The 23,408-nt window shown below is 47.8% G+C and overlaps 9 protein-coding genes across 9 annotated transcripts; 6 read left to right on the top strand and 3 right to left on the bottom strand.

The window, feature by feature from the left end:
- Window positions 1-87: 87 nt before the first annotated feature.
- F5147DRAFT_777206 (uncharacterized protein) lies at window positions 88-985 on the bottom strand (the record flags this gene model as incomplete). Its single annotated transcript, XM_041441953.1, has 6 exons — window positions 88-153; window positions 212-262; window positions 311-538; window positions 597-693; window positions 739-821; window positions 872-985. The coding sequence occupies 6 exons, from the start codon at window positions 983-985 to the stop codon at window positions 88-90; spliced, it is 639 nt and encodes a 212-aa protein (XP_041289377.1).
- A 472-nt stretch (window positions 986-1,457) lies between these two features.
- Window positions 1,458-1,950, top strand: F5147DRAFT_711462 (H/ACA ribonucleoprotein complex, subunit Nop10). Its single transcript, XM_041438327.1, has 3 exons — window positions 1,458-1,559; window positions 1,611-1,653; window positions 1,735-1,950. The coding sequence occupies exons 1-3, from the start codon at window positions 1,506-1,508 to the stop codon at window positions 1,830-1,832; spliced, it is 195 nt and encodes a 64-aa protein (XP_041289376.1). The 5' UTR covers window positions 1,458-1,505; the 3' UTR covers window positions 1,833-1,950.
- Window positions 1,951-2,856, top strand: F5147DRAFT_711459 (pyridoxamine 5'-phosphate oxidase-domain-containing protein). Its single transcript, XM_041438326.1, has 2 exons — window positions 1,951-2,085; window positions 2,148-2,856. Exons 1-2 carry the CDS (start codon window positions 2,013-2,015, stop codon window positions 2,780-2,782), a joined length of 708 nt encoding a protein of 235 aa, XP_041289375.1. The 5' UTR covers window positions 1,951-2,012; the 3' UTR covers window positions 2,783-2,856.
- A 178-nt stretch (window positions 2,857-3,034) lies between these two features.
- On the bottom strand, window positions 3,035-5,090 carry F5147DRAFT_582453 (permease for cytosine/purines, uracil, thiamine, allantoin-domain-containing protein; the record flags this gene model as incomplete). The annotated part of the gene is made up of 10 exons (XM_041431654.1): window positions 3,035-3,106; window positions 3,160-3,225; window positions 3,280-3,352; window positions 3,406-3,696; window positions 3,745-4,004; window positions 4,072-4,390; window positions 4,440-4,604; window positions 4,661-4,732; window positions 4,798-4,812; window positions 4,864-5,090. 10 exons carry the CDS (start codon window positions 5,088-5,090, stop codon window positions 3,035-3,037), a joined length of 1,560 nt encoding a protein of 519 aa, XP_041289374.1.
- A 1,348-nt stretch (window positions 5,091-6,438) lies between these two features.
- Window positions 6,439-7,650, top strand: F5147DRAFT_655724 (uncharacterized protein; the record flags this gene model as incomplete). The annotated part of the gene is made up of 7 exons (XM_041434006.1): window positions 6,439-6,487; window positions 6,610-6,650; window positions 6,851-6,916; window positions 6,959-7,050; window positions 7,252-7,359; window positions 7,402-7,492; window positions 7,555-7,650. 7 exons carry the CDS (start codon window positions 6,439-6,441, stop codon window positions 7,648-7,650), a joined length of 543 nt encoding a protein of 180 aa, XP_041289373.1.
- A 901-nt stretch (window positions 7,651-8,551) lies between these two features.
- F5147DRAFT_813730 (uncharacterized protein) lies at window positions 8,552-14,759 on the top strand (the record flags this gene model as incomplete). Its single annotated transcript, XM_041443500.1, has 20 exons — window positions 8,552-8,635; window positions 8,686-8,728; window positions 8,787-8,830; window positions 8,881-9,276; window positions 9,331-9,430; window positions 9,484-9,523; window positions 9,574-9,690; window positions 9,754-10,171; window positions 10,219-10,493; window positions 10,553-10,557; window positions 10,597-12,141; window positions 12,261-12,409; window positions 12,463-12,585; window positions 12,634-12,709; window positions 12,765-12,802; window positions 12,852-13,290; window positions 13,354-13,659; window positions 13,711-13,830; window positions 13,874-13,948; window positions 13,998-14,759. The coding sequence occupies 20 exons, from the start codon at window positions 8,552-8,554 to the stop codon at window positions 14,336-14,338; spliced, it is 4,734 nt and encodes a 1,577-aa protein (XP_041289372.1). The 3' UTR covers window positions 14,339-14,759.
- A 1,235-nt stretch (window positions 14,760-15,994) lies between these two features.
- On the top strand, window positions 15,995-18,722 carry F5147DRAFT_711428 (cytochrome P450). Its single transcript, XM_041438325.1, has 11 exons — window positions 15,995-16,057; window positions 16,108-16,551; window positions 16,607-16,931; window positions 16,982-17,130; window positions 17,189-17,304; window positions 17,375-17,506; window positions 17,562-17,751; window positions 17,804-18,013; window positions 18,074-18,209; window positions 18,258-18,330; window positions 18,382-18,722. The coding sequence occupies exons 2-10, from the start codon at window positions 16,371-16,373 to the stop codon at window positions 18,325-18,327; spliced, it is 1,509 nt and encodes a 502-aa protein (XP_041289371.1). The 5' UTR covers window positions 15,995-16,057; window positions 16,108-16,370; the 3' UTR covers window positions 18,328-18,330; window positions 18,382-18,722.
- A 71-nt stretch (window positions 18,723-18,793) lies between these two features.
- Window positions 18,794-20,701, top strand: F5147DRAFT_711419 (uncharacterized protein). Its single transcript, XM_041438324.1, has 9 exons — window positions 18,794-18,940; window positions 19,000-19,150; window positions 19,206-19,328; window positions 19,381-19,418; window positions 19,471-19,799; window positions 19,849-19,920; window positions 19,977-20,065; window positions 20,125-20,338; window positions 20,397-20,701. The coding sequence occupies exons 2-9, from the start codon at window positions 19,008-19,010 to the stop codon at window positions 20,451-20,453; spliced, it is 1,065 nt and encodes a 354-aa protein (XP_041289370.1). The 5' UTR covers window positions 18,794-18,940; window positions 19,000-19,007; the 3' UTR covers window positions 20,454-20,701.
- F5147DRAFT_333351 (uncharacterized protein) lies at window positions 20,688-22,238 on the bottom strand. Its single transcript, XM_041429266.1, has 4 exons — window positions 21,399-22,238; window positions 21,108-21,169; window positions 20,877-21,050; window positions 20,688-20,818 (listed from the first exon to the last, which is right to left on the bottom strand). The coding sequence occupies exons 1-3, from the start codon at window positions 21,936-21,938 to the stop codon at window positions 20,900-20,902; spliced, it is 753 nt and encodes a 250-aa protein (XP_041289369.1). The 5' UTR covers window positions 21,939-22,238; the 3' UTR covers window positions 20,688-20,818; window positions 20,877-20,899.
- Window positions 22,239-23,408: the final 1,170 nt, after the last annotated feature.

Below are 23,408 nucleotides of genomic sequence, written 5' to 3'. Positions count from 1 at the left end.
CACCTGAAACGGTGTGAGTAAATGTAAAAGACAATAAGCGTATCACAATCCTTACCCGTACGTTAGACAAAGACGGCCACGTCTCGATCAATCAGCCAACTTCTTGAGAAGATTAAGAGTATATTTGTCCCACTCTGCTTGGGCAATCATAATCTGCATGGAATTGGAACTTTTGAGTATGAGAATGGACTGCGGGAGAAACCAAACATACTTTGGATACAGCAGATAGCATACCCAGTACCGTCTTTGCGTATGGATGTACCTATACAATTTGATCAGTTCAGTTCCAATCAAGAAGAATCATCCATACATCCGCAATCTTCTCAAGGACACTACCGATCATCTTTAGGGGTTGGAGATACGCCGCCTCAAAATCATCTGCGACAGCAAGACTCGCTGAGGCATTGCCGGCGGCGGATTTCATAGGAGCTGCATGTTTCCCGAGTAATTCCATGCTTTGCATACCATCACAAGCACCCTGAAGTTCAACATCAACTAATTGAGGATCAGGTTCTTCCTCCTCGCCGGAAGGAGTAGCCTGAACTAGTGGGACCGCCGATATTAGAGAAGAAAGTCAAAGTATTGGACGAAAATACCTGTGAAGCAGGCTCTCCAGACAGCCCTTGGTTCACGGAGTCGCTGGGAATCTGAGATGTGGTGAGATGCTTGTTGTCGTTGGAAGGATAGAGTGGCCTATAAGAAAACAGAAGGACTAGGATAGCAAGCTCGAGCACTTACCTCGACTTCTGACTCAACAAAGCCCCTTCAATGTCAACGTTCTGGACCGCAGTGGTGCGGTTGTGTGTTCGCTTAGGGTGTTTCTGTACAAACTCAGCTGTATTCAGAACAACCAACCTTCACGTCTACGCACAGGAAGTTTTTTGGTTAACCCATTCTTCAATTTCTGCAGGGACTGACAGAATCCTTTACGGGGTTGCTGGACGAATAATGCATAAGGGAAGCGATGAATTTCAAGAGACCACATACTGAGCTTTCAGCAACATTTCCCCGGCTGGATCTGGAGGAGAATCAATGGTATTTAGCCTATGGTCTTCACACATTGCAAGTGGATCAGTGTGAGAGAAACGGTGAGGTACACTGAGAAGTAATGTGAAAAGGGAATGGGTGTCTCATCGATGATCCTTTGGCAGAACTCCGAAGAACGTTCGAGGTATGATGCATGATGGCCAGCACGCGGCACGCGGCACGCTGACTTCAATTTGAAGCGCTAACCATTCGCTGAGCCACACACATATTGATTCCTATTGGTTCATAGGCACATGTTATCGCGTGCGTACTGCAGTGCACATCACAGTGCAATGAAGCATCGAGAGACGCTATGTAGCAAAAGTCAAGAGAGTATGGTTTACTGAGTCTATACCAGAGAAAGTTTTGGCAGGACTCTGCTGTAACGATACTCATTTCTGGCAGCGTGAGAACACTAGAAATTATTTTGTTTTGTGCTCATCATCCCAAGTTCAACGAGTTGCCATTCACAAGTCATCATGCATCTTATGTATACGCTAGACGAGAGTGGGAACAGGATATACACTCTGAATGTGAGCACCTTCGCTATCATAGAGTAGCTCTTGTCTGACTCGCTGTTTCAGAAAGCAACAGATACAGGCCGAATTACCAAGTCTGCACATCCAGGTTCGTCTCCCCTGATGCCATTTTTCCTGGCTCAAGAATGTGCATTGATCAGTATACTGATAATATTCTTTGTCTATACAGCACGTTTCTCGCCCGATGATAAATTCTCGAGACACCGCGTTACTCTTAAAAAGCGCTATGGCGTCCTGTTAACCCAGCTCCCCAGCAAGCCTATGTGATGGGTTAGGCGTCTACCGAATCATATCTCCAGTTCGAGCGTATTTGGTAGTGGTTTTTGCGTAGCATATATGAATTTATTGTTTGCCTTAGCTGGACAGCTTCAGTGTTGCTCCAATATCTCCATCCTATTACCGTCACGGTCATAGTCTAACTTGTACACTCGAATCACTTGTTTTATCATGGCTACTCGCAGCGCACGCTGGCACAACGCTCTCAAGCTCGCTATGCAAAAGGAAGGCGGCATGAAAGATGGTGAGCTCCCAACCACACCCCACGAGAATCGAGACACGGACCAATATCATCATTCGAACTAGTCTTTCAGCTCGCAACTACCGACTTCAACAACGCTACTCCACACGTTCGTTGCCACATCCTCAGGGGGCACATCATCCATCCATCCCTGCCTTCTCTACCCCTACTCCTCACAACCACAGACATCCGCACTCCAAAGGTCGCCCAGATCAAGTCCATCCCTAGCCATCGCGTAGAAGCGCACTTCTGGATCAAAGCCACGAACGAGCAATTCCGCGTCTCTGGACATGCGGCTATCTACCCCTCACCCGGACTTAAGGAGAACGAAGGAATCGAGGGCGTGGGAGAGGTTTATGATGCATTTCGGAGTCAGGGGTGGGACTGGGAGGACGAGCGACAGAGGCAATTTGATAACGTCGGTGCACACATGCGCGCATCGTGGTGCCGGCCTGTTCCGGGTTCCCCCATGGACTCTTATAGCGATGCAGAAAAGTGGCCTGTCACAGTTGCGAAACCCGGAGAGGAAGGGTATGATGCTAAGAATTACGAGGAAGCCAGAGGAAACTTTGCGTTGGTTCTGATTGATCCCATTGAAGTTGACTATATCGAACTTGGAGTTATGCCTAACCGGAGGACAAAGTTCGTTAGACAGGAATCAGATGATGAGAGATGGAAGGAGGTGATATTGGTCCCATAGTCTCCACTATACCTTCCAGGACATCAACCTATATATGAGACTCGGGAAGCAGAAGGCACTGTTACAAAAGAAATTCCAGAATTATCATAAGAGTGTCCAGCACAACATCAATACCATTACAAGCACACTATACACCTGTGATTTCAACCGAAATCAAACACTACAGGGTATATAATCTACCCAGCCCGTCTTCATACGATCCATGATTATTAACTTACAGCCTTGACACCAGTTTAGTACAGCGGATCTCCCTTATCGTCCAATGAGCTTAATCTCAAGTGCACGCAGCGGAAGATAAGTAACAGCCGAGAAAGCAGCTGCGAGCTATATGAAAATTTTGTGAGCGCGTGTTCAATCGACGAAAGAATCAATCATACCTCGAACCCAAGATCAGCGCCGTACGCCGCTCCTGCCATCTTCCCAAGCGGTCCTGTATACCACACCTATGAACGAGGAGATGTATCAGTGTACGAGGCTAAGGCAGGGAAATGACATACCTCTGACATCCCAACGACAGCACCTGCGATTCCAAAGCCCATTGCGAGTACACCTGCTATGCCTGGTGGCAACCTTGAAGATATAACAGGGTCAATCACATCTTCACCCAAAACCAGTAGACTCACTTTGACGGCGTATCGTAATCATCCAAATTGTAACCTCCGAGCGGTCCGTTCTTCCGTCTGAAGATGAAGTGCTCTTCGGCTACGATCACGATGAAGAAAGCCGTCCAGTAACTGAGAATACTGAGGAAATTAGAAAGGATGGCGTTGAAGTGTTCGCGGCCTACGACGCCTGCTACTGTATATGCGACGAAAGCCATGAAAACCCAGAAGAAGCGCGGGATGATGGCGAATGGGCGTCCCAGGGCTTGTATTGACAGGCCGGTGGAGTAGGTATTTGGGATATTGTTAGCGCTATTCCTAGATTAGTGTATACAAGAAGGTATTGAGCCGTTCTCTTACACGACAGTAAGTGCGAGAAGGACGAGGATGAATTGGCCAAAGTGACCCCAAGGGGAGAGAACTTGCGCGATTAGGCCGCCTGTCGATCCATCTGCGTATGCTAAGACGTATGCCGGATCTGTGATTGTCATAAGGGCTGCGCCAAGGATCTGGACAAAGCAGATAGGGATGAACAGGCCGAAGAATGTAAGCAGGAATACACGCATGGGTGGCGTATCAGCCGGTAGTCGGCAATTATAATCTGCAGCTACTGGAGCCCACTGGTGGATAAAGGTTCGCAGTATTTAGCCCCTGTTGTGATACAAGAGAGATGCTGGGTAGACTCACCCCTGTAAATGAGCCGAATACGATTCCGCCAAAGCCGAGAATATCTGCTGAGAGAGCACGCCCTGTGTCTTCGATAGATTTCTGCGCGTTTATGTCATATCCGGCTTTGCCACCAAGACCCCAGAGGAAAAGCATTATGACACTGGCGATTATCCATGCGTAGCGTTCGTAGACGTGTACCATGTCGTACCCGATAAAACACGGGATGAGGCAACACACACCAATGATAATGATGCCAACGACGAGCGGAAGGGTGCCAGGATTGATATTGGCTAGCGTCTGACCTCCGAGAATGACTGCTGTTGTGGAAAAGCCGAGCCTAGGTACGATCAGTGAGATAATGTGCATGTAAACGAGAATCGCCGCACTGTGTGAGGATGTTGAGGACCGAGTAAATGGTGCCGCCAACGTATCCTGAACTGAAACGGGTGATAACCATGGTGCGGAGACCAGTTATGGGGCCGAGGGTAGCAATGAATGCTGTTGCAATGCCGCCGAGAGCGCCAAAACAGAAAATAGTTGCTACAGCGTGGCTTGAGAGCATAAGCATGGGTAAGAAGCGGCATCATGATGTAGTGAGTAAACATACCCAAAACTCAAAGTGAAAGCGGACTGTGCGAGCCCCCCGATAGGAATGGTAGTCAACACTGCATTAACGGACCTGCGCAAAAATGAAGGGAAGGGAACATGAGAACAAAACAATGTTTTGGATCAAATCGAACTGACCACCACATGAGAAGACTACATTGGGCTCAGGACAGGCATAGTACGAGCGCAACATAATATACGCACTTGTTCCAAGCATTTTTCGACTCTCTCTGGTCTTCCGGTACACGCTCTATTCCACGAGCTTCGACACCAATGGCAAAGAGTCTTGAAAGAAGTGGGCCAAGTACACCAAAACGGCTTGCGATCACACGATCTGGTGCTGCCTCAGCGTGCAAAACTTCAAGTCCATCTTCAATCGAGCTAAGGGCATTCTCCTTGTCTTCCGTGTAATAGTCTGGGGAAGCAGACATGTCAGTGATACTGGTTGGGCAGCGTGGAAAGGTTCAGCGATGCCGGTTGCTAAAATGCTATCCAGCACGCACCATTCCCTGAGATCCGTAAATAATGAACTGAACCCGACCCGGTTCATGAATCACAAGCATGATGGCATCAACTGCCATGCATTGTGTGGGTGCGTCCGTCCCTGGTTCCTCACAAACCGGCCTGACGCATCATTCGTCATCCAAGATGACACGAGTATAAAAGTCTAAATGGGTCTATGAATCATGCGGAAGATGTTACGTAAATAGACTGCCTATCGTGTTATGCATTCACAACGCGGTGTACTTACAGGTTGACCATGGTATTCAAAGTGCTCATAACATCTTATCCAGGTAATTGTTCCATTAGCCATTTTACGAGTGCGCAACTCGGCACACACTCCATCTGGCAGAAATCAGTCAATATATTAAAACAATGCCTATCGTCCAAAATAAAGTACCGATTGCTTCTCTCAGCTGAGCGTGTGCTATAAATCACGCATGGCACACAAGAAGATCTCTGCAACGAACATCGTGTTTTGCATCATGATTTCTCCAAAATTAAGGATATCTGGTTCTAAGAAAGAGTCTACAGCTTAGTACAAGGAAGCGACGGATGAGCTATCAGCCCATTGAAAAAGGGTGTGATTGAACGCGCCTAATACCCCGTAGGAAGTCAAACTGCCTTCTAATTATGTGCCTCCTTGGCAATTCGAGCACCGTATGAGTTTTGAGGATCCTTGGCGCACGTCTCCGCTGTAACACCCTTTCGAGGTCAAAGTAACAACGTACAACGAATATTTATCCTGCTTCTCCGAGGCAAGGTGAAAGGTGAATACGCTCGCTGCTAGGGCAAAACATTCAACACGGCTGGCCAGCGAAAGGCACTTGCAGCACGAGAAATGGAACATGCAGAAATGGACCACTCGCGGAGGCCGAGAAATGCCATGAGAGTGTGATTCAAGAACACAGGGTTATTTGAAGTAGAACACGAATTAGTTAGAGCTCATACTTTATAAGGCTGGAGTGAAGTGGAAGAGTAGTTCATACAATGCGTATTCGGAAGTTTTTTTCTCACGCTTTTCTACCCACCAAATATTGCGTGCGATCCTGGACGAAGGCTCGAGTTCGCTGTCAGCCATGTCGTCCAAATCATCATGGCAGGAGTGGCACCATACTACACAGTCGTATCTGAAGATACCACAAAGAACCAATCCAGGAGCTTAGAGTGTCTCTCGAGAAAGGTGCTGATGAAGAGAGATTAGACACGCGAGATTATTGTATCGACGATTAATGGTGGTATGTTCCTTGATCGACGATCTATCCTGTAGTCCGCATAATGCCAATGATTAAACGAGCAGGGAAAGCTGCCTTACTTCTACCGGGAGGTGTGTCCCAAGTATGGTGAGAACGGGAAGCTTAAGCGGGAGATGATTCTCGTCCTGTACGTGGATCTATTATCCTAGCGATTCCATCTGAAATGTGCACGTTACCGTATACTAATTCAAAGGCTCCGGAGTACAGGCAACTTTTAAACCAATCGATCCACGTGTTAGCGGTCAAGTTTTTTGAAGGGTTTTCTACATACTCATGAAATTCCTTGGGGACATCAATCCCTCTGCGTTTGACGTCATGGCCTTTGTCTGGTTTCCCCCTCCTGGTCCTGGCACTCACAGCACAACTGGCAATTCATATGCAACAAGCTCACCCAAGCTCTGACAGCGATCAAAACCTTTCTTGGCGTCCTATAGATTCTAGGCGAGTACTTTGAAGGCCTGTCAGACATCCAGGCCACATTCCAGGACATCCGCAGAGTGGTTAGCGAAGCACTTTGCATGATTCTCGACTCCTGCCGTCAGTCGATGCCGATCACAACCAACGCGCACTATATTAAGTCAGCGGCCCCGAGTTCAAGCAGAACTTCTGTGCCAGGCACACCAATGGCGGCCTTGTATGTACCTCGATTAACTCACAAGTTATCCGAGGACCAGTTAATAGCGCAGACTGTCCCTTTCTCTAACTTCCTCATTTTCACAGGCTCTTCCATCCCCCGGAATAGTCATATCGGCTGTGTGGGGTTTACATAACCTTTGGAGCGCGCATCCGATGTCAAACCGCATCTTGATTAAGATTGCTTGCAAGAATATTCCAGACTAGTTCTAGGTGACAGCAGTGGGCACTGTATCGTTGCAATCCATGTACCACATAGTACCAAGCGGTTCTTGGGAGAAAACACCACGGGAATGCATATAGGCGCGATGTGAGATATCCCGCTGTGTGACTGTTCCGATCCCTAATGAAGAAGTGGCGGCAACCAAAAAAAGCGACAACGCAGGACTCGGGAGAATGAAGCCGCGCAGATAGCGCGTTATCGCGTTATCATACACGATTGGGTGAGTCGAAAGCGACGTCCAAAAGTATCCAAATCGAACGCAACATGATTGAACGCTCCTAGTTAGGGTCACCATCTGGTGCGGCATTAGCAACCATTTCACTGAAGCTGTCATGCAAATTTGGGCTAGGACGGTTCTACTACAGTGAAATGGGCTAATGGTATCCAGTCACTCAATAAAAAACCCTTGTTTGACATGTAAAGTAAATTGTGGAGTGTGTAGCCCTAAGTGTCCTAGCATTACAAGGGAGATGCGACTTTTGAGGTATTGTTTTTTGTCTCTCAACTCTGCCTATTTTAGTAATCACATTTTGGGTTGTAGGAAATATAGAGTTTTGGTAGAGATATGGCACAAAATTTGTCACATTGACCAGGCACGGCATGTCCTTCGATTTATGTAAGAATTGGTGCAAATTGGATATTTGAGACAACCAAGTTCATTGGCCGGTCAGCGTCAACTTACGAGGAAGGAATGATGAAGTGCATTCTTCGCTCCAAGTAACTACGGGCGGGATCTAAAGTGCAAAATGCTGAGTAATTTCAGTAAGCGGTTGAACTCCGACGGAAGGCAGAACGGGCTGTGTACGTCACCGGTGATTTTCTCCTGTCTTCACATGTCTGCCCGTAACCCACTAGGCGCGGATGGATACTACTAACATAGCAAGGCTAAGAAAAACGCCATTGGCTTCGCACGCCGCCTCCAACACCCATGCGACAAATGGTCCTGAATGAAATATTAGTTCAGACTGCAAGTTACTTACCAGTACTTGACGACGATAGAACCGACCAGGACGAGCACTTGGAAGGAATGTTAGACGAGAATCTGATCTGTACGTCAATCATTAATACAGTAGAACTATACTTACTAAGGGGAACCTTGTAAAATTCTAACTCTAAGTTCTCTGCGTCTCACGATAGGTACCGATGCGGCAACGTCTCCTGTGTGTTGCAATGGACAAATCCAGATTGCTATACCAGCTGCTGCGTATTCCCTGAAACTGCGTCCTCGAGGTATATAACCTCTCTTCGAACTCTCCTCATCCCTTCTGTTACGGCAATCATGGCGTTTCCGGGGAGTCTGTTCCTCCGGCAATTTACAATACTGTGCTGGAAGAACTGGATCGTTCTCTCTAAACATTCGCTCGTGAGTAAAATTATGCCTGCGGAACGTTCGCCACTCTGACCATGCCATAGTTGAACATCCTGCGCTGCTTGTTGTTGCCGATCGGATACGGAAGTACGTCTAGCTCCCTCTCAATTTCATCAATATACACATCCTTACAACGGTTACAAAGTCTTCCTCGCTGTCGCACAGACATTTCTTTTAAAGCCAAATAATGTGAAGAATATTTCCAAATTATTCGAGTCCACCGTCTCACATCCTTGTAGTATGGAATTGGCTCTCCGATCTCGGTCTACAATTTGCAGGATCAGTTTGACGGCTCTCTAACCTTAGTCTGGGCTGATGGAACCAATGGTACTGGGACACCCTCTGCGGAACAAGTCATGGCACACATCACCAGTAACTTTACGTCGAATCAACTTCAAGCGGTCATGCAGGTTGCGACACCCGCAGACATACCAACCCAATGTCCACAAAACTTCGACCTGACCTCTCAGTGCTTTGCCGCTATTGCGTTCAATTACCTTCCAATGAATGCCACGGATCCGAAACCAGTCAACTACACCATCAGTGCCGATGGTGGTCTTGTATACATCAACGTAATCAGTCATACTAGTGATTTCGAGACACGTATTCTGCCGTTGCAATGGGCATTAGACCAGGTATCATATTCGCTTACTCTCTTTTCCTTTCAAAGTGTTAATGGTTCACCTCAGGCAATCATCGAGCTTAGATCTGGACAGGAAGTACCTACTCCTATGGAATGGCCATATAGTCAGGAAACCAACCAACAACAGGCCACGAATACGAGACTTAGTACGTCGTTTACGTTCATGGTATGACTGCATACTGACATTTTCCTGTCTCAGGTTACATCAGAGGCATTCGAAATCTTATTGTCATTGCATTGTGAGTCCAACACATCAACTCACAATCCTACAACTTTAATTGGGGATCAGTTTTATTTGTTATATCGGGATTGCGTATCATCTTCCGGGGTCATTCACCGGCGAGAGAGCCAATCTTCTAACCAGCCACATGAAGGCTATGGGTCTACTGGATACTGCCAGAATAGCGTGCGTCACTGCTCAAAAGGACCCGCTATGCATCGCATGTCCCTGATTACTTATGGCATTCAGATCGTGGCATATTAGTATCTCTCTAGCATATCTTCCCGCATGGGTGGTCGTTTCTATCATATGGCACTACCAAATTTTCAGCGGTACTAATGTTGGCCTGGTGCTTGGTGTGCACCTTCTATTTGGATTCTCGCTTGCCAGTTGGTCCTTCTTCGTCGCGGCTCCTTTTGGCAAGAGCCCTCAGCTTGCGGCTGTGGCAACTACATTCCTTGCTATGATATTTGCTATCCTCGCGCTAGTCTTCAGCAGGGCTAGCACGATTACGGCGACTATTTTTACCCTAATCTTCCCGCCCGGATACTACGTTTTCGCAATCCGTGCTATATGTGGCTGGGAAAACCAACAGATTCCAACCAATATCATGAAGCCAGATCCGGATACAAATCTAATTTTGTTGCCCTTGATTATTGCTGCCATTGTACGTGATGCATATATCTCGTGTACAATGTCTTAACCTATGTCTAGGTTGACGTGTTCCTATGGCCATATTTAGGTGTCCTACTCGAGAGAAGGCTCTATGACGCCAGAGAGCCGTCCCCAGGCTTTTGGTCGTGCTGCCGCAGGCAGAAAAAGGCTGACCGACCTCCGCATCCCAACGGAGTTGCAATCTCTGTCAGGAATTTGGGCAAGACGTTTTCCCCCTCCTTGTTCCACCGTGAGAAGCGACCGGTCACTGCCATTGCAGATTTGTCTTTCGATGTTCCCAAGTCGGGCATCTTCGTTCTTTTGGGATCAAATGGGTGAGTCTTGTTTCACCTTTGACAGAATGGAAAAATGGCTAACTACCAGGGGTGACTAGCGCCGGTAAGTCAACGGCATTATCAATCATTGGAAATCTTCTAGGGCGCAGCACGGGAACTATCACCTTTGAGGGTGGTGTGTCTCGTCCTCCCCGCGGAACGCTCGGCATCGTGCCTCAGAAAAATGTGATATTCCCTGAACTTTCTTGCTACCAAACTCTCCGCGTATGGCGCGCAGTGAAGCATTCTGCCAAATCGATAGATGAAGACGAAGATTACGAACAGCTACTGCGCGACTGCGATCTCGGCAAAAAGATCCACGCCAATGCCAGTACTCTCTCGGGTGGTCAGAAGCGCAAGCTGCAGCTCGCTATTGGGCTCGTTGGAGGCTCCAAGATTGTCCTTGTGGATGAGTGTACATCCGGTGTTGATCCATTATCCCGCCGGGCGTTGTGGAGGACTTTGACATCCGTTCGCCTTGACCGGACCATCGTGTTCACCACTCATTTCTTGGACGAAGCTGATCTGTTGGCCGATAACATAGCCATTTTAGCTGCGCCAGGCAAGCTGGTAGCTGCGGGCACTCCTGTTGCTCTCAAGTCAAACCTCGGGCAGGGATACAGCGTCCAAGTCATGTTCGACCTCCCTGATTTGACTGAGAAGGACCTTTCAAAAGCACCTTCCGAAGCTTTGGATCGTATTCGTCAAGTTTGCCCCCAGTGTTCCATGTCACTCTCCTCGCCGAGCCAGGCGTCATACCACCTTAAGTCAAAGGATCCCGTTGTCGTGGAGAAGGTCCTCCAGCTGTTGGATGAGGAGCGCAATGCTCTTTGCGTCGCGTCCTGTGATGTACTTGGGACGACCATTGAAGATATCTTCCTGGATCTCATGGCCCGTCAAACTGGTAGCGCCTCCCTAGATAGCACCGAGAAGTCCATTTCAAGTTCAGGTGGTATTTATGAGCCCACCCTGGCTGAATCGACCGACGGCTCATCTCCACCTGGAGCTCTTCAGCTTACTGATGGGCGAGCTCGTTCCCCTCTTAGTCAAGCTTTGACGATCTTTTATAAGCGTGCATTAATCGCTCGCAGGAGTTGGCTAACGCCCTTGTTAGCTGTGCTCATCGCGGTTTGCGGTTCATGCATCCCGATAATCTTCCTATCTGGCCAGGACACAACATGTACCACTAAGCTCGGGAACGAGTCAGTCATTTCGTTGTACTTCCCCGAATCGCCCATCTACTATTCAGCTGCGTCTGGACCTGGTACCCGAGTCTTGGAGTCACCTCCGAATATCATTTCGACTCTCGGCTCAACTGTGTCATACCTAAAAACGGAGAACATCGTCGACAATGCCACATTTGTCTCGACGATTGATCAGGACTACCTTAACCTGACGTTTGGTGGGATATCGATAGATATGCTGACGGGTGATTCGTTATTTGCATGGCAGGCAACCCCGCCCGGTTTAACTGGTCCGACCATGATGAATCTGGTAACAAATATACTGTATAATCGGGCATTGAACGCTTCTGGGGTCATTGAACGCACGCCGAACCTCATTTACGCGAGCTATGCTGCTTTCCCTCATCTTGCTTCAGGGACTCTGGTTGATCTCAAGTGGGTGGCGTTTTTCGGGGCCTGCTATGGTACGCGTTGTGCAAGAATTCCGTATACATAGAATCATGCGCTGATATCTCGCTTAGGCTGTCTTTCCTGCGTTCTTCTCCATCTATGTCTCAAGAGAGCGAAGATCAGCCGTAGCAAGCCATGCAACTGTCGAACGGTCTTTCAAATCCCGTTGGGCTTTGGATTGGCCATCTCATGTGGGACTCAATATTCTCGGTGACAATTGCTACAATCATTACCATTGTCTTCGCTACCACTACGAATCAGTTCACCGGCTTTGGTTTCTTCGTATGTTTACCTTTATTTTTTGAGCGTTGTAATTCACTTATACATCCTGGCAGTGGGTCGTCCTCGTTTTGTATGGCATCGTTGGGGCGTTATTCGCGTACTGCGTGTCGTTGTTCATGTCGTCGCCACTATCCTCTTTTGCAGCAGTGGCAGGATACCAAATCATCATGTATATCGTGAGCTCTTGCAGTTTCTTGGGCGTACCACCGCTAATGTAGGACTAGATGTACTTGGGTGGATATCTCTTGACGCTGACTTATGCGCCGGCGTCTCAATCCGCCAGCATCATCACGATCATCCGTAAGCCGTTGTTATATGTTCATCTGCGGCCTGGCGTTTTAAATGATCCTTCTAGACTTCACGTTTTCGGTGCTATCGCCGGTGGCTAGTGTCGTAAGTCGCGTTATTTTCTTCATGCAAACTAGCCTTCATCATGTCGTAGATGCGTACCGCCTTTGTATCAGTAAATCTCTTCTCGCTGCTTTGCGACGGCACGACTCCTGTGACATCGGCATCACTTGGTGACCTCATGCAATTTGGAGGTCCCATCCTCTACCTCTTCGTTTATGGCTTTGTGCTGTTCGGTATTCTCGTATGGGTTGATTCTGGGTCAATTATCCCTCGCCGATTCCTCAATACCAAGGGACGGCGAGTACGAATGGATAAGTTGCAGGCCAGTTTCGAGGCTAACCGACAAGACGTTGCCGCTGAAGCGCACTCGGTGGCAAACTCCAATGATGTGTTGCGTCTTCTTCATCTTACCAAGACTTTTGGGGGCAATAAAGTTGTTGATGACGTGTCTTACGGGGTGTCTCGGGACACTATATTTGCCATGCTTGGGCCTAACGGGGCTGGAAAAACTACAACGTTCAACATGATTCGTATGTATATCTGATACAACAATCACGCTCTGAGACTTATTTCCGTGATTCTGTGTTGTCTAGGTGGCGATATTGTTCCGGACATGGGAGATGTATTGATCAAGGGGATATCAGTGTTAACTTCTCCGAGAACTGCACGTCTATCTTTGGGAGTCTGCCCACAGTTTACTGCGATCGACTCTCAGTTGACTGTTCGGGAACACCTCATGATCTATGGACGTCTCAAAGGCCTGAAGAGAGGCTTTGAACTGAAGACAAATATCGAGGCACTCATGATTGCTACATCATTGCATGTGTATGCTGACAGACTAGCGAGTCAACTGTCCGGCGGGAATCAGCGCAAGCTCTCTCTTGCTATCGCCCTCATTGGTGAGTTCTGAAACTCCAGGTGGATGGGATGGCTGACATGAATACATGCAGGTAACCCCTCTGTTGTTCTCATTGACGAGTTTTCTACGGGAGTAGATGCGAAGATGAAAAGAGATATGTGGGGGACTCTCCGGAACGTCGCTGTCGGAAAAGCAATTGTTATCACAACACGTACGTTTTATTTGAAATCATCCTGACCTTGCCTCTAATTTAGATGGCTATCTAGATTCCATGGAAGAAGCTTCAGCTCTGGCAAATAAGGTTGGCATCATTTCGAAACAATTACTGGGTAGGCACATCAATCATTATGATATTCGCAATATCTTATCGCCTTGCAGCTGTTGGTACAATCGACAACCTGGTCTCGCGTTATGCCACGTACCAAGTGCATTTCTCTTGTCCAACACGAGAGGACGTGATTAGAGCTCAGGTCCTCATGAGTCGGATTCCAGGCTCCCGTCTAGCCGACGATGTTGCCACACGCTTCGAAGTTCCTATACAAGAAGGCAGTGGTTTCACCCTTGCGCGATTGTTCCATATTCTCTCGTCCCAGGGCGATTTCCAGGAATACACTGTAGAAAAGGCGACACTAGAAAGCGTGTTCCTGAAGGTTATTAGAGGTAATAATGTTGTGGAGGAGGACGATTCCCCTGGACGACGACGCAGGTGGTTGTGGTGATGCCGCAAGTTGCCCAAATATTTAGTTAGACTGGACTGACTTAGACTTGCATGGACTTTGACATGGACGATATACGCATTAATGATTGTAATAGTATCAATGTATCTTTATGACCATTGATTAGCAATAGTATGCTTACCGTGCTGGTATCAGTTCATTGCAAAAGTGGTACCAGTGAGTCGATAAAATTTCAGTGACGAAAAATTCTGGGTAGTGAGGACGGTCGACGTAGCCAGGTAGATCTGAGCAGTCGATGATCTTTGAGCGTAGTGAACTGCCGACGCGTTTCCTTGTCATGCGAAGGCTTTGGACAGTCACATTTCTGTAATGCCGCTCATACCGTTGCAAAGTCCCTGACTTTAGATTCAATTTATATCGCCAGTCTATGTTCTTTGTCATTAGATACATCATGGCAGGCATGTTGGGCTTACTATTTGACGATTCCGTTGATCCACGGCATGTATGGAATGAGATTGTACGGTTTAACAGTGTAGATCTGAGAAGAGATCTGGTCCAGGCTGGACCCAATGGGTTACTTGGAATTGCGAGACGTCGAGTACTACTAGTAGTACTGTCTCCACGCCGTCCCGGGCTGACATCACATGCGGAGTTCTCGCACTGTTGAGAGTCATATTGCACTGTGCAGTGAGTGGCGACAAATTTCAAGGTATTGAATGATGCGATGTGGGCGCAGAGGACAGCTGTTGTTATAACAAGGGGATAGTAGGTGAAATTCAAGACGCGGTCGTGACGCGACTGTGACGCGGTACATGTGACAAATTTTGGGACTGTCACGGTGATCATGTTCTCGCTCGAACTCTTCGTTCATGATCAACATATGTATATGACTACTTAAATGTCCATCTGCATACAGGCCTAGAATTTGTTTTCACTACTCACAGCGGCTGTTCTCCGAGTCTTTGTCCGTACTAGTGTGCGTCTTGCGTTCGTCTTGTATTGTTGCATTGCTCTCTAATTCGTTGATCCAATGTTGGTTTTCAAACGCGGCCGCATGTCAGTATCAAGTGCTGTCTCACCTCAATTCAGGCTGGGTCAGGCACCATTCATCACAACAAGTTCCCCCAAACATTTCCGCAGTCTCTGTACTGATGTCAACCTCCACACTTACCTACGCCGCGTCATGACCGCATCAAAATATCTACGCCCATGATTAAGCGCATGGCCCGGGACACGCAGGTTTGGTACTGACCCCAGACATGCGCGCGCGTTCGTCGTGGTTGCCGACTTGCCGAGGTCTGTGAGCAGCGAGGAACCCGGGAGGAAAGGAGATGAAGGCGGTACCTAGTAGACAGCGGAGCAATATATCATCGGGTTAAGCAAGCGAGAAAAGGTACCGTACCCCATGAGGCTGCCAGGACACTGTTTTTCATGGGCACGCTGTGCTGCAGGAAAAAAAAACGGGCTCCTGCCAGAAACAGTGTGTCCTATGAGATGCTAAACTCTCTAAGCTCTCGGCACGCCGAAAGGCAGGATCTGTTTTTGAAATACTCGGCGAGAAGCACTTTTTGTCGCTGATTTCAAAGCTACCCTGCTCAAGAACAACATTAAGGTTTATTCTGGTCACTGTTAACGGCGTAGATTCTTCCTGAATTAATATTTTTGCCACCTCTTCGGGCTGCAAATTCCACATAAAGGACCGTCGAATATTTCACAGGAAGAAGCAAGTATTGATGAAACTACTGTTACAGCTGACTAAGCCACCTGAAAGGCCCCATCAGTACTCAGTAGTTTCAAGACAACACATTACTCACAGATAAAGAGCCCACGGTGTTAAGTCTTTACGCCATACGGTCGCCAGGAGCTAAATGTTTTAGGACAGAAGTTGCTCCCTGCTGTCACTTGTTTCGCAAGTGTCCGGGACTTCCTGCGCTCGTGATGCGGTGTTTCGAGAGCGTAATTAATGCCGCAGATGGGCCAGAAACCAAACCGGTGACAGCATCGCTTATATCATCTGTGGATACTTATAAGAATTCAGAACGTAAACTGCAAAAGCGGACCTGTTGTTTGCTAAATGTCTTCTGGTATACTCATATTCTTTGTGGCTGTACTGGCCACAGTTTTCTTCTACAGCCGTCGACACAGTAAATTACCACTACCCCCTGGGCCACGTCCAAAGCTCTTTACCGGAAATGCTCATCAACTACCAAAGAAAGAGCCTTGGCTAACGTATGCCAAGTGGGCTGAAAGCTATGGTGCATATTGTCCAATTTCCCGTTTGCTACGACACTTCTGACCCATGTCTCGTAGGGCCCATATTCTCCTTCCACGTGCCTAATCGACAGTTTATAGTGCTTAGCTCCCTGCAATCAGCTACCGAATTGCTCGACTCACGCGCCACTATATATTCTGATCGTCCAAGGGTATGGATGCAGACAGAACTTGCCAAGCGCAACTTGAATCCATTCAACATATCCTGCACTCACCCGTATTTCAAGACGTATCGCACAACCCTCAAAGCCAGTCTGAGTTCCCGCGCTATACAAAGCTACCAGTTGCTGCAAACCGAACAATCCCATATACTGCTTGGTATTCTGCACAAGAACCCTGAACATTTAATCGAGCAAATCAGAACGTGAAATTCTTGTGATTGCTAGTTTTGCTTGTTTCTCATTGAGCGTATAGGAACACAGCGGCCGTTGTCCTTAACCTCGCATATGGTTGGAAGGTTACCGACAATAATGACCATCTCATCAATATCCTGAAAGAAGGCCTGGAAATGAGCGCCGTGCTAGCCCAGCCTGGACGTTGGTTGGTCGATACGATACCACCACGTATGCCTTCCTTTCATCGCGTTATCATAAAACTCAGCTTACCGACCTTTCATATGAGTGCGTTTTCTACCTGTATGGTTTCCAGGGGCAGGTTTCAAGCGTCTAGCCTTCGACCTCGGGAAAAAGTTAAGTAGGCTCGACATGATACCATTTAACTGGGCAAAAAACCAAATCGTAAGCCTTGCTAAGCAGCCTTGGGAATTCCTGTTATCCGGGATCCTAACCAATTCTCATCGTCGATCAGCACAGTGGCAACTACACGCATTCCTTCGTTTCAGAACAGCTCCTTCCAGAGGACGGGTCCACGGTCAGCGCCGAACAAGAAGATATCACCAAGTGGTGCAGTCTGGGGATCTATGCAGGGGGGGTAGACACCGTAAGATATCGATGTCTTTTGCACCCTTCCTCATGTGACTTTTGAAACTGAACAGACAACATCATCCTTGTCGTCTTTTATCCTGGCGATGCTGCTTTATCCAGAGGTGCAGAAGCATGCGCAGGCAGAGGTTGATGCCGTTGTGGGTCAGGACCGATTTCCCGTATTCGACGACAGAAGCAAGCTTCCGTACATCGGAGCGCTCATCCAGGAAATCCTCCGCTGGGCACCCGTGGCTCCGCAAGGTCAGTCAGATGACTTTTTTGTCCTAGTTCCCGTTCACTCTCAGCGACACAGGGATCCCACACTACGCGATGAGGGAAGATGTCTACGAAGGGTACCGTATACCCAAGGGTGCAACTGTCATCGCAAACATTCTTTCCATATCACGGGATAAGGAGATGTACCCTGACCCATTGGAATTCAGGCCTGAGCGATTTCTCGGTCCCTCGCCCCAATTGGACCCACGGAAATTCATCTTTGGGTTCGGGCGCCGCAGATGCCCTGGTGCGCGTCCTTTACATAACACTATCCAAGCTGCCACTGAACGGTGATATCTTATTCCAGGGACACATTTTGCCGAAGCCTCATTGTACCTCAGTATTTCTTGTATCCTTGCTGCATTCACGATCGGTAAAGCACTGGATGCGAGAGGGGAAGAGATCACACCTCCTGCAGAGTTCGAGAGTTCTGGTTTACTCTGGTAACTCCTCCCTCTATGAGCCTGAAACGCATGCTTACACACCCAAAGGCTCCCCAAACCATTCAAGTGCAAGTTCATCCCAAGGAATAAGGACTTACTAGCAACTCTTTCGCAATGATTAGCACGTCAGCCGACTTCAGCCTACATGATTGGTACTGAAGGACTTTTACAGCTAATTGTATCTTTTTCTTACTAGCAGCCACGAATCTCGTCGAGTACTGTCGGTATTGACTAGGCTAACGCTCGTCCAATCCATCCTTGTCCCATGTCTGCTCCCGATATTGGCATTTCGCTATGTTCCCGCTTCCTGTCACCGTCGCATCACAACACGTCATATTTGGTTTGCAGTTGGGTCTTTCCCTCAGGCTCAAACTAGTACCTTGCTGCCTGTCTGTCTGATGAAAAATGTTATCTCACAGTCTGAACATACCCGTCTGTTGGCTATCACGCTCTCTGCCGAATTTGCCAGTGTGTGCCGTACTTTTCTGCGCTAGCTGCAAGCCTTGCAAGAGCATCATAACGTTGATTACATAATGTTACGCATGCGTTGCCCCATGATTTTAACGGGAAAGTCACTCCGTACACTAGTACTTATAGGTAATGCTCATGACGCCGTTGGAGGTCAGGTGGTGATTACACTACATCACGTAGTATATATAATGGTCGCCTTCAAGTTCCCATAGCACTTCCTCTTCAAAGCATTCTCTAGTACCCTACCGCCTTCACTCAACGTTGGTGTATCCACTCTTAACCACTGTACTACGATGACCATTCTCACATCCTTATTTAGATCATATTATGCCTGGAAGTACTCTTCCTCCTTTCCCCAACGATGTTCGAACACATCCACTCTTGATTATTGATTATGAGCTCATCAAGGCTGGAGATGCGGAGGAAGTAAATCGACTGTGGGAGGCCGCGACGACTATCGGATTCTGGTAGTACGTCATATTTGAGTATTTTGTTGAATTCATGCCAGACCTAACTCTCTAACAGTTTAAAGAATCATGGCGCAGACCAAGAAGTCAGCGAGATGTTTGATATGGGAGCTGAGACAATGGCTTTGCCCTTGGAAGAACGTATGAAGTTCGAGCAAGGAGACGATGGTCGATCTTTCGGGTTGGTTTTGATTTAGCTCACGAGCGCCTCGTTTATATGGGTTCCTTATCAGATACAAGAAAGCAGGGGCTAATGCGATTGATGCAGCTGGTAGGATTTCTAGACCAATCTGCTACTAAGCAGTAGACTAACGCAAATGCAGGCACCTTGGACTCTGTCGAATTCTTAAACGTTTCGAAGGATGATGCTCTGGCATACCCGCAGGTCATTCACCGCACCTACCCATCGACCGTAAATGCTCGTATGGAAAACACGGTTGTACCCTTTGTCCGCAAAGGTCTCGAAGTGACATATGTTGTATTGAATATATTCAACGACAAGCTTGGACTGCCGAAAGGGACTTTGGAGAGTCTGCATGACTTGGAGGAGTATAGTGGTAGTGAGGCTAGATGTATTCGTAACCCTCCTGTGCAGATCAAAGAAGCGGCGAAAATCCCTGCTCTAGGTGCGCATACTGATTTCGGCAGCCTGGTGGGTAACTGGACACGTGGATTATGTCTTTTTAATCAAACTTTACCAGAGCTTCTTGCACAATCGCCTCGGTGGACTCCAAGTACTTCCCCCCGGTCATGACGAGTGGTCCTACATTCGAGTGAGCACGAGTCTGGTGCTCGCGTGCACGTACAACAGACACTTATCTACTGATAGCCCATTCCTGGACATGCTGTCTGCAATATTGGAGATGCGTTATCTCTTTTCAGTGGAGGCGTCCTGCAATCCAACATTCACCGTGTCGTGTGCGTGCATGAGTACTTGAATGGTCAACCTTGCTAATCCGTCGAATGACCGCGGATAGTCCACCTCCTGGTGTACAGGCTGAATACGAGCGGTGGTCCTTGGTTTTTTTCACCCGCCCGGGCAACTCGAAAGTCCTGCGGGCTCTTGTCGAATCCAGCCATATTATTGCAGAAGCGGTGAAGAAGCGACCTGACAAAAATTTCGAGACTGGTTCTACTGCTGCAGAGTGGTTCGCGAGAAGAATCAAGAATCAGAGAATCAAGAACAGATTGGTAAGCACTCCATCAGTGTGTTGCAGCGGATGTGATCATAGATACCGGAATATTGTAGGGACCAGAAACGTGGGCTACAAGCCGAGGGACAGAGCATACTCCGACAGTGGTTTAGGCTACGAATTATCTTTCCCGGTCAATAGCCAATTCGAACCAAGGTTATCGCCTGCGACCGTGCCTAAACTTCAGGCATAGGATTGTGGAAGAAAGGTGCTTGTATTGAGGCCTTGAAGTTTGATGTATTGTATGTTGTAGCATCGTGAAATTACTTTAGTAGAGACCGACACATCAAGAACAAGGACAAATCTAGACCGAGTACAGCTATACTCTAACAACAAATAGAAAACAAGACATACCCATCCCGAACATTCGCGATGGAGGGCTTACATAGCAGCCTCATGACACAACATTGGCCCAATCATGATGCTCCTGGACTTCATCGCGATCCACTTCATCGTAAAATGGCAGTGTATATAGCATCTAAATTTAGACTCAGTCTAAGTCAGTAGTTGGACTCCAAGGGTCCTTTGGTGCCCACCGCCAACAGTCAACACGTCGCTGTCAACAAATACTTGTCCAAGACACTAAACTTATTGATTGAGTCCGTACTCGATCATCTACTCTCGTGCGAGCTAGGCTGCGCCCTGATACTGTAGCTATATGATGTATTAAACTCAATACATCTTCTCGCAACCCTTTCCTAATTCGAAAGCTGAACAAACAGCAACTTGTAAGACTTCATAGTAATGTAAGAGGAAAAAACCAGTACCTTTCTCGGATATATTGCCTAGTTGTAGGGCTTCTCGTCCTCGAGATGGTAAACAAAAGCTTCTGATGACAGGTGTTATACATACAGTCGACTCCCTCCTAACGCATACCTCTTGGGATAGCCCCAGAGGTATGGCTTATTAGGGAGTATGGGGTATTCAAGAGAGCAAAAGCCCTGCAAACTAACTTTGGAAATCCAAAAATGTATGTCTTATGAGGGAGTATGGGTTATACCTGGTATGCGTTAGGAGGGAGTCGACTGTAGTGATCCGGCAGGCCTGTAATGACTTACTTCTCTCGTAAACACGGTAGGATCCAAGGTCCTTGCGCCTCCTGTCATCGTCGCCCCCGGTTTCCCGGCCTTTGTCTCCGCCGTCATCACCATCCCTTTCATTGGTTGAATGAGAGACGGAGGACTTAGGGTCGCGGGAGTCTCTCTTGTGAACGTCATTGTCAATGACCTCGATTTCTTCTGCGCCGTTCTGGTCGATGCCGCCGTAGTTGTTGCCGTTGTCATTGTTGTCGCCGTTGTTGTTGTCACCATTGTTGTTGTCGCCGTTGTTGTTGTCACCGTTGTTGTTGTCATTGTTGTTGGTGCCGCCGTAGTTACCATTGTCGTTGTTGTCGCCGTTGTTGTTGTTGGTGCCGCCGTAGTTACCATTGTCATTGTTGTCTCCGTTGTTGTTGTCGCCGTTATTGTCGCCGTTGTTTTCGCCGTTGTCCCTTTCATTGGTTGAATGAGAGACGGAGGACTTAGAGTCACGGGAGCTTCTCTTGTGAACGTCATTGTCATTGTCAATGTCGTCATTGTGGCCGGCTTCGCCGCTTGCATCAGAATTGAGGGAACGACGAGGCGATACGAGTGTATCTCCAAAGTCGACCGAGTCGGGTGTATCAGGCATCCTAAGCCCAGTGAAGTGAAGATCAATTAGGTCAGAAAGCCCCTGGCCCTTAGCCAGAGCTGCATAGGCATCTCCGAGTCAGCATCGTTCTCATCAACAAGAATGGCACAAGTCCTCTCACAAGTACGTGTGTTTTGACCAATTTTGGTGTCGGATGTGACGCAGCAATAGCAGCGAATGTGACGAGTGTGGTGAAGATGAGTGTGAGTTGCATGGTTGGAATCGACAGTGTGTATTTGGGTGCTATGGACCCTCTAGTCAGAATCACGAGGGCTTTTATTTGCCATGCCATGGACTAAAATGTAGTATCGTAAGAACCACCTAGGTTCATCGGATATCTTCTGACTTGATGCTTACCGGGGATGTCATATTTCGGATCCGTGGCTGGCTAAGACGAACTTCACCTACTAGTAAGAACCAGTGGCACCTGCTAGGTTCATCGGATACCTTCCGACTTGACGTTTACCGGACATGTTTCATTTCGGATCCGTGGCTGGCCAAGATGGATTTCACCTAGGCTGTTACCACTCCGAAATTGTTCGGCTCCTACATCGGAGAGCCCGTCTCTTAGACCATATACAGTGTGTTGCATATTAAATATGAAGGCGCCTGCCGCGAGGTAGTGGTAAGAGTAGGCTGGTGGGGAAAGACAACAAGGGAAAAGATGTCGACGACGAACGCGAAGGGGATCTGATGCTAGATCTTGACGTGGACGTGCTGCCTGGGCATGATGCGCTGTTCCGAAATTTTTTGACCGGCGGCGACAGCATATTTCATGGCAAGGCGGGCGCTGAATTGGTGTTAAGGGTTATGGGGAGGAGGCAGAGAGGTGGCGCCATTCATGAGCACTAGGGTTGGAACAAAAAAAGGCAGAGAATGCTTTTCGCAGAGACCGCGAGTTCGACGAGTAGGACAACGAAGACATGTAATTAGGACAATGAAGACGACAATACATAAGAAAGATTCGTACCTTTCTCCGGCACAGTTTGCGGGGTCCAACCTTTACTATTAAATAACGTCAGTCAAATGCTAACGTTTCTGAAACATAAAGAGCCGATCTATTTCGGAATGCTAACAGGTCACAGCATCACTCAAAGGAAGATATCGGGGTGTGCGTTTGATGCGTTAATCATTGCGGCTATTCCTGCTGTGCTGAGAGTGGGAGTCGGCTTGCAGTGAGTGTAGGAAACCCAACTGAGAGGTTTTGCAACGATACGTGACGCGCAGTGAAAAACAGTACCACGTACGACCGGTCCAAAACTGCAAGTCTCTCGTCGTTATCTCAATCAATGTTTCCTACTTGATACTCATAGATGTTCAGTCTTTTCGTGTGACGTGCTTTTGACATTCAGTTCTACTTCGTGTGAGTGTCATTTGAAAGACATAGTATGTGTGGTTGT

The sequence above is a fragment of the Suillus discolor genome (assembly GCF_016758755.1).
Source record: "Suillus discolor strain FC423 chromosome Unknown F5147scaffold_56, whole genome shotgun sequence".
NCBI classification, from domain to species: Eukaryota; Fungi; Basidiomycota; class Agaricomycetes; order Boletales; family Suillaceae; genus Suillus; species Suillus discolor.
This window is presented reverse-complemented; position numbering and strand designations above follow the sequence as displayed.

Coding starts and splice junctions, on each gene's coding strand:
- F5147DRAFT_333351 (XM_041429266.1), bottom strand. CDS start 21,938: ATGCAAGCGGCGAAGCCGGCCACAATGACGACATTGACAATGACAATG. Junction 21,170..21,398: donor CTACCGTGTTTACGAGAGAA/GTAAGTCATTAC, acceptor ACCTGTCATCAG/AAGCTTTTGTTTACCATCTC. Junction 21,051..21,107: donor AGGCAATATATCCGAGAAAG/GTACTGGTTTTT, acceptor CTGTTTGTTCAG/CTTTCGAATTAGGAAAGGGT.
- F5147DRAFT_711459 (XM_041438326.1), top strand. CDS start 2,013: ATGGCTACTCGCAGCGCACGCTGGCACAACGCTCTCAAGCTCGCTATG. Junction 2,086..2,147: donor GGAAGGCGGCATGAAAGATG/GTGAGCTCCCAA, acceptor CATTCGAACTAG/TCTTTCAGCTCGCAACTACC.
- F5147DRAFT_711428 (XM_041438325.1), top strand. CDS start 16,371: ATGTCTTCTGGTATACTCATATTCTTTGTGGCTGTACTGGCCACAGTT. Junction 16,932..16,981: donor TTAATCGAGCAAATCAGAAC/GTGAAATTCTTG, acceptor TTGAGCGTATAG/GAACACAGCGGCCGTTGTCC. Junction 17,507..17,561: donor ATGCAGGGGGGGTAGACACC/GTAAGATATCGA, acceptor GAAACTGAACAG/ACAACATCATCCTTGTCGTC.
- F5147DRAFT_711462 (XM_041438327.1), top strand. CDS start 1,506: ATGCATCTTATGTATACGCTAGACGAGAGTGGGAACAGGATATACACT. Junction 1,560..1,610: donor ACAGGATATACACTCTGAAT/GTGAGCACCTTC, acceptor TCGCTGTTTCAG/AAAGCAACAGATACAGGCCG. Junction 1,654..1,734: donor TACCAAGTCTGCACATCCAG/GTTCGTCTCCCC, acceptor TTGTCTATACAG/CACGTTTCTCGCCCGATGAT.
- F5147DRAFT_711419 (XM_041438324.1), top strand. CDS start 19,008: ATGCCTGGAAGTACTCTTCCTCCTTTCCCCAACGATGTTCGAACACAT. Junction 19,151..19,205: donor ACGACTATCGGATTCTGGTA/GTACGTCATATT, acceptor ACTCTCTAACAG/TTTAAAGAATCATGGCGCAG. Junction 19,419..19,470: donor TAATGCGATTGATGCAGCTG/GTAGGATTTCTA, acceptor ACGCAAATGCAG/GCACCTTGGACTCTGTCGAA.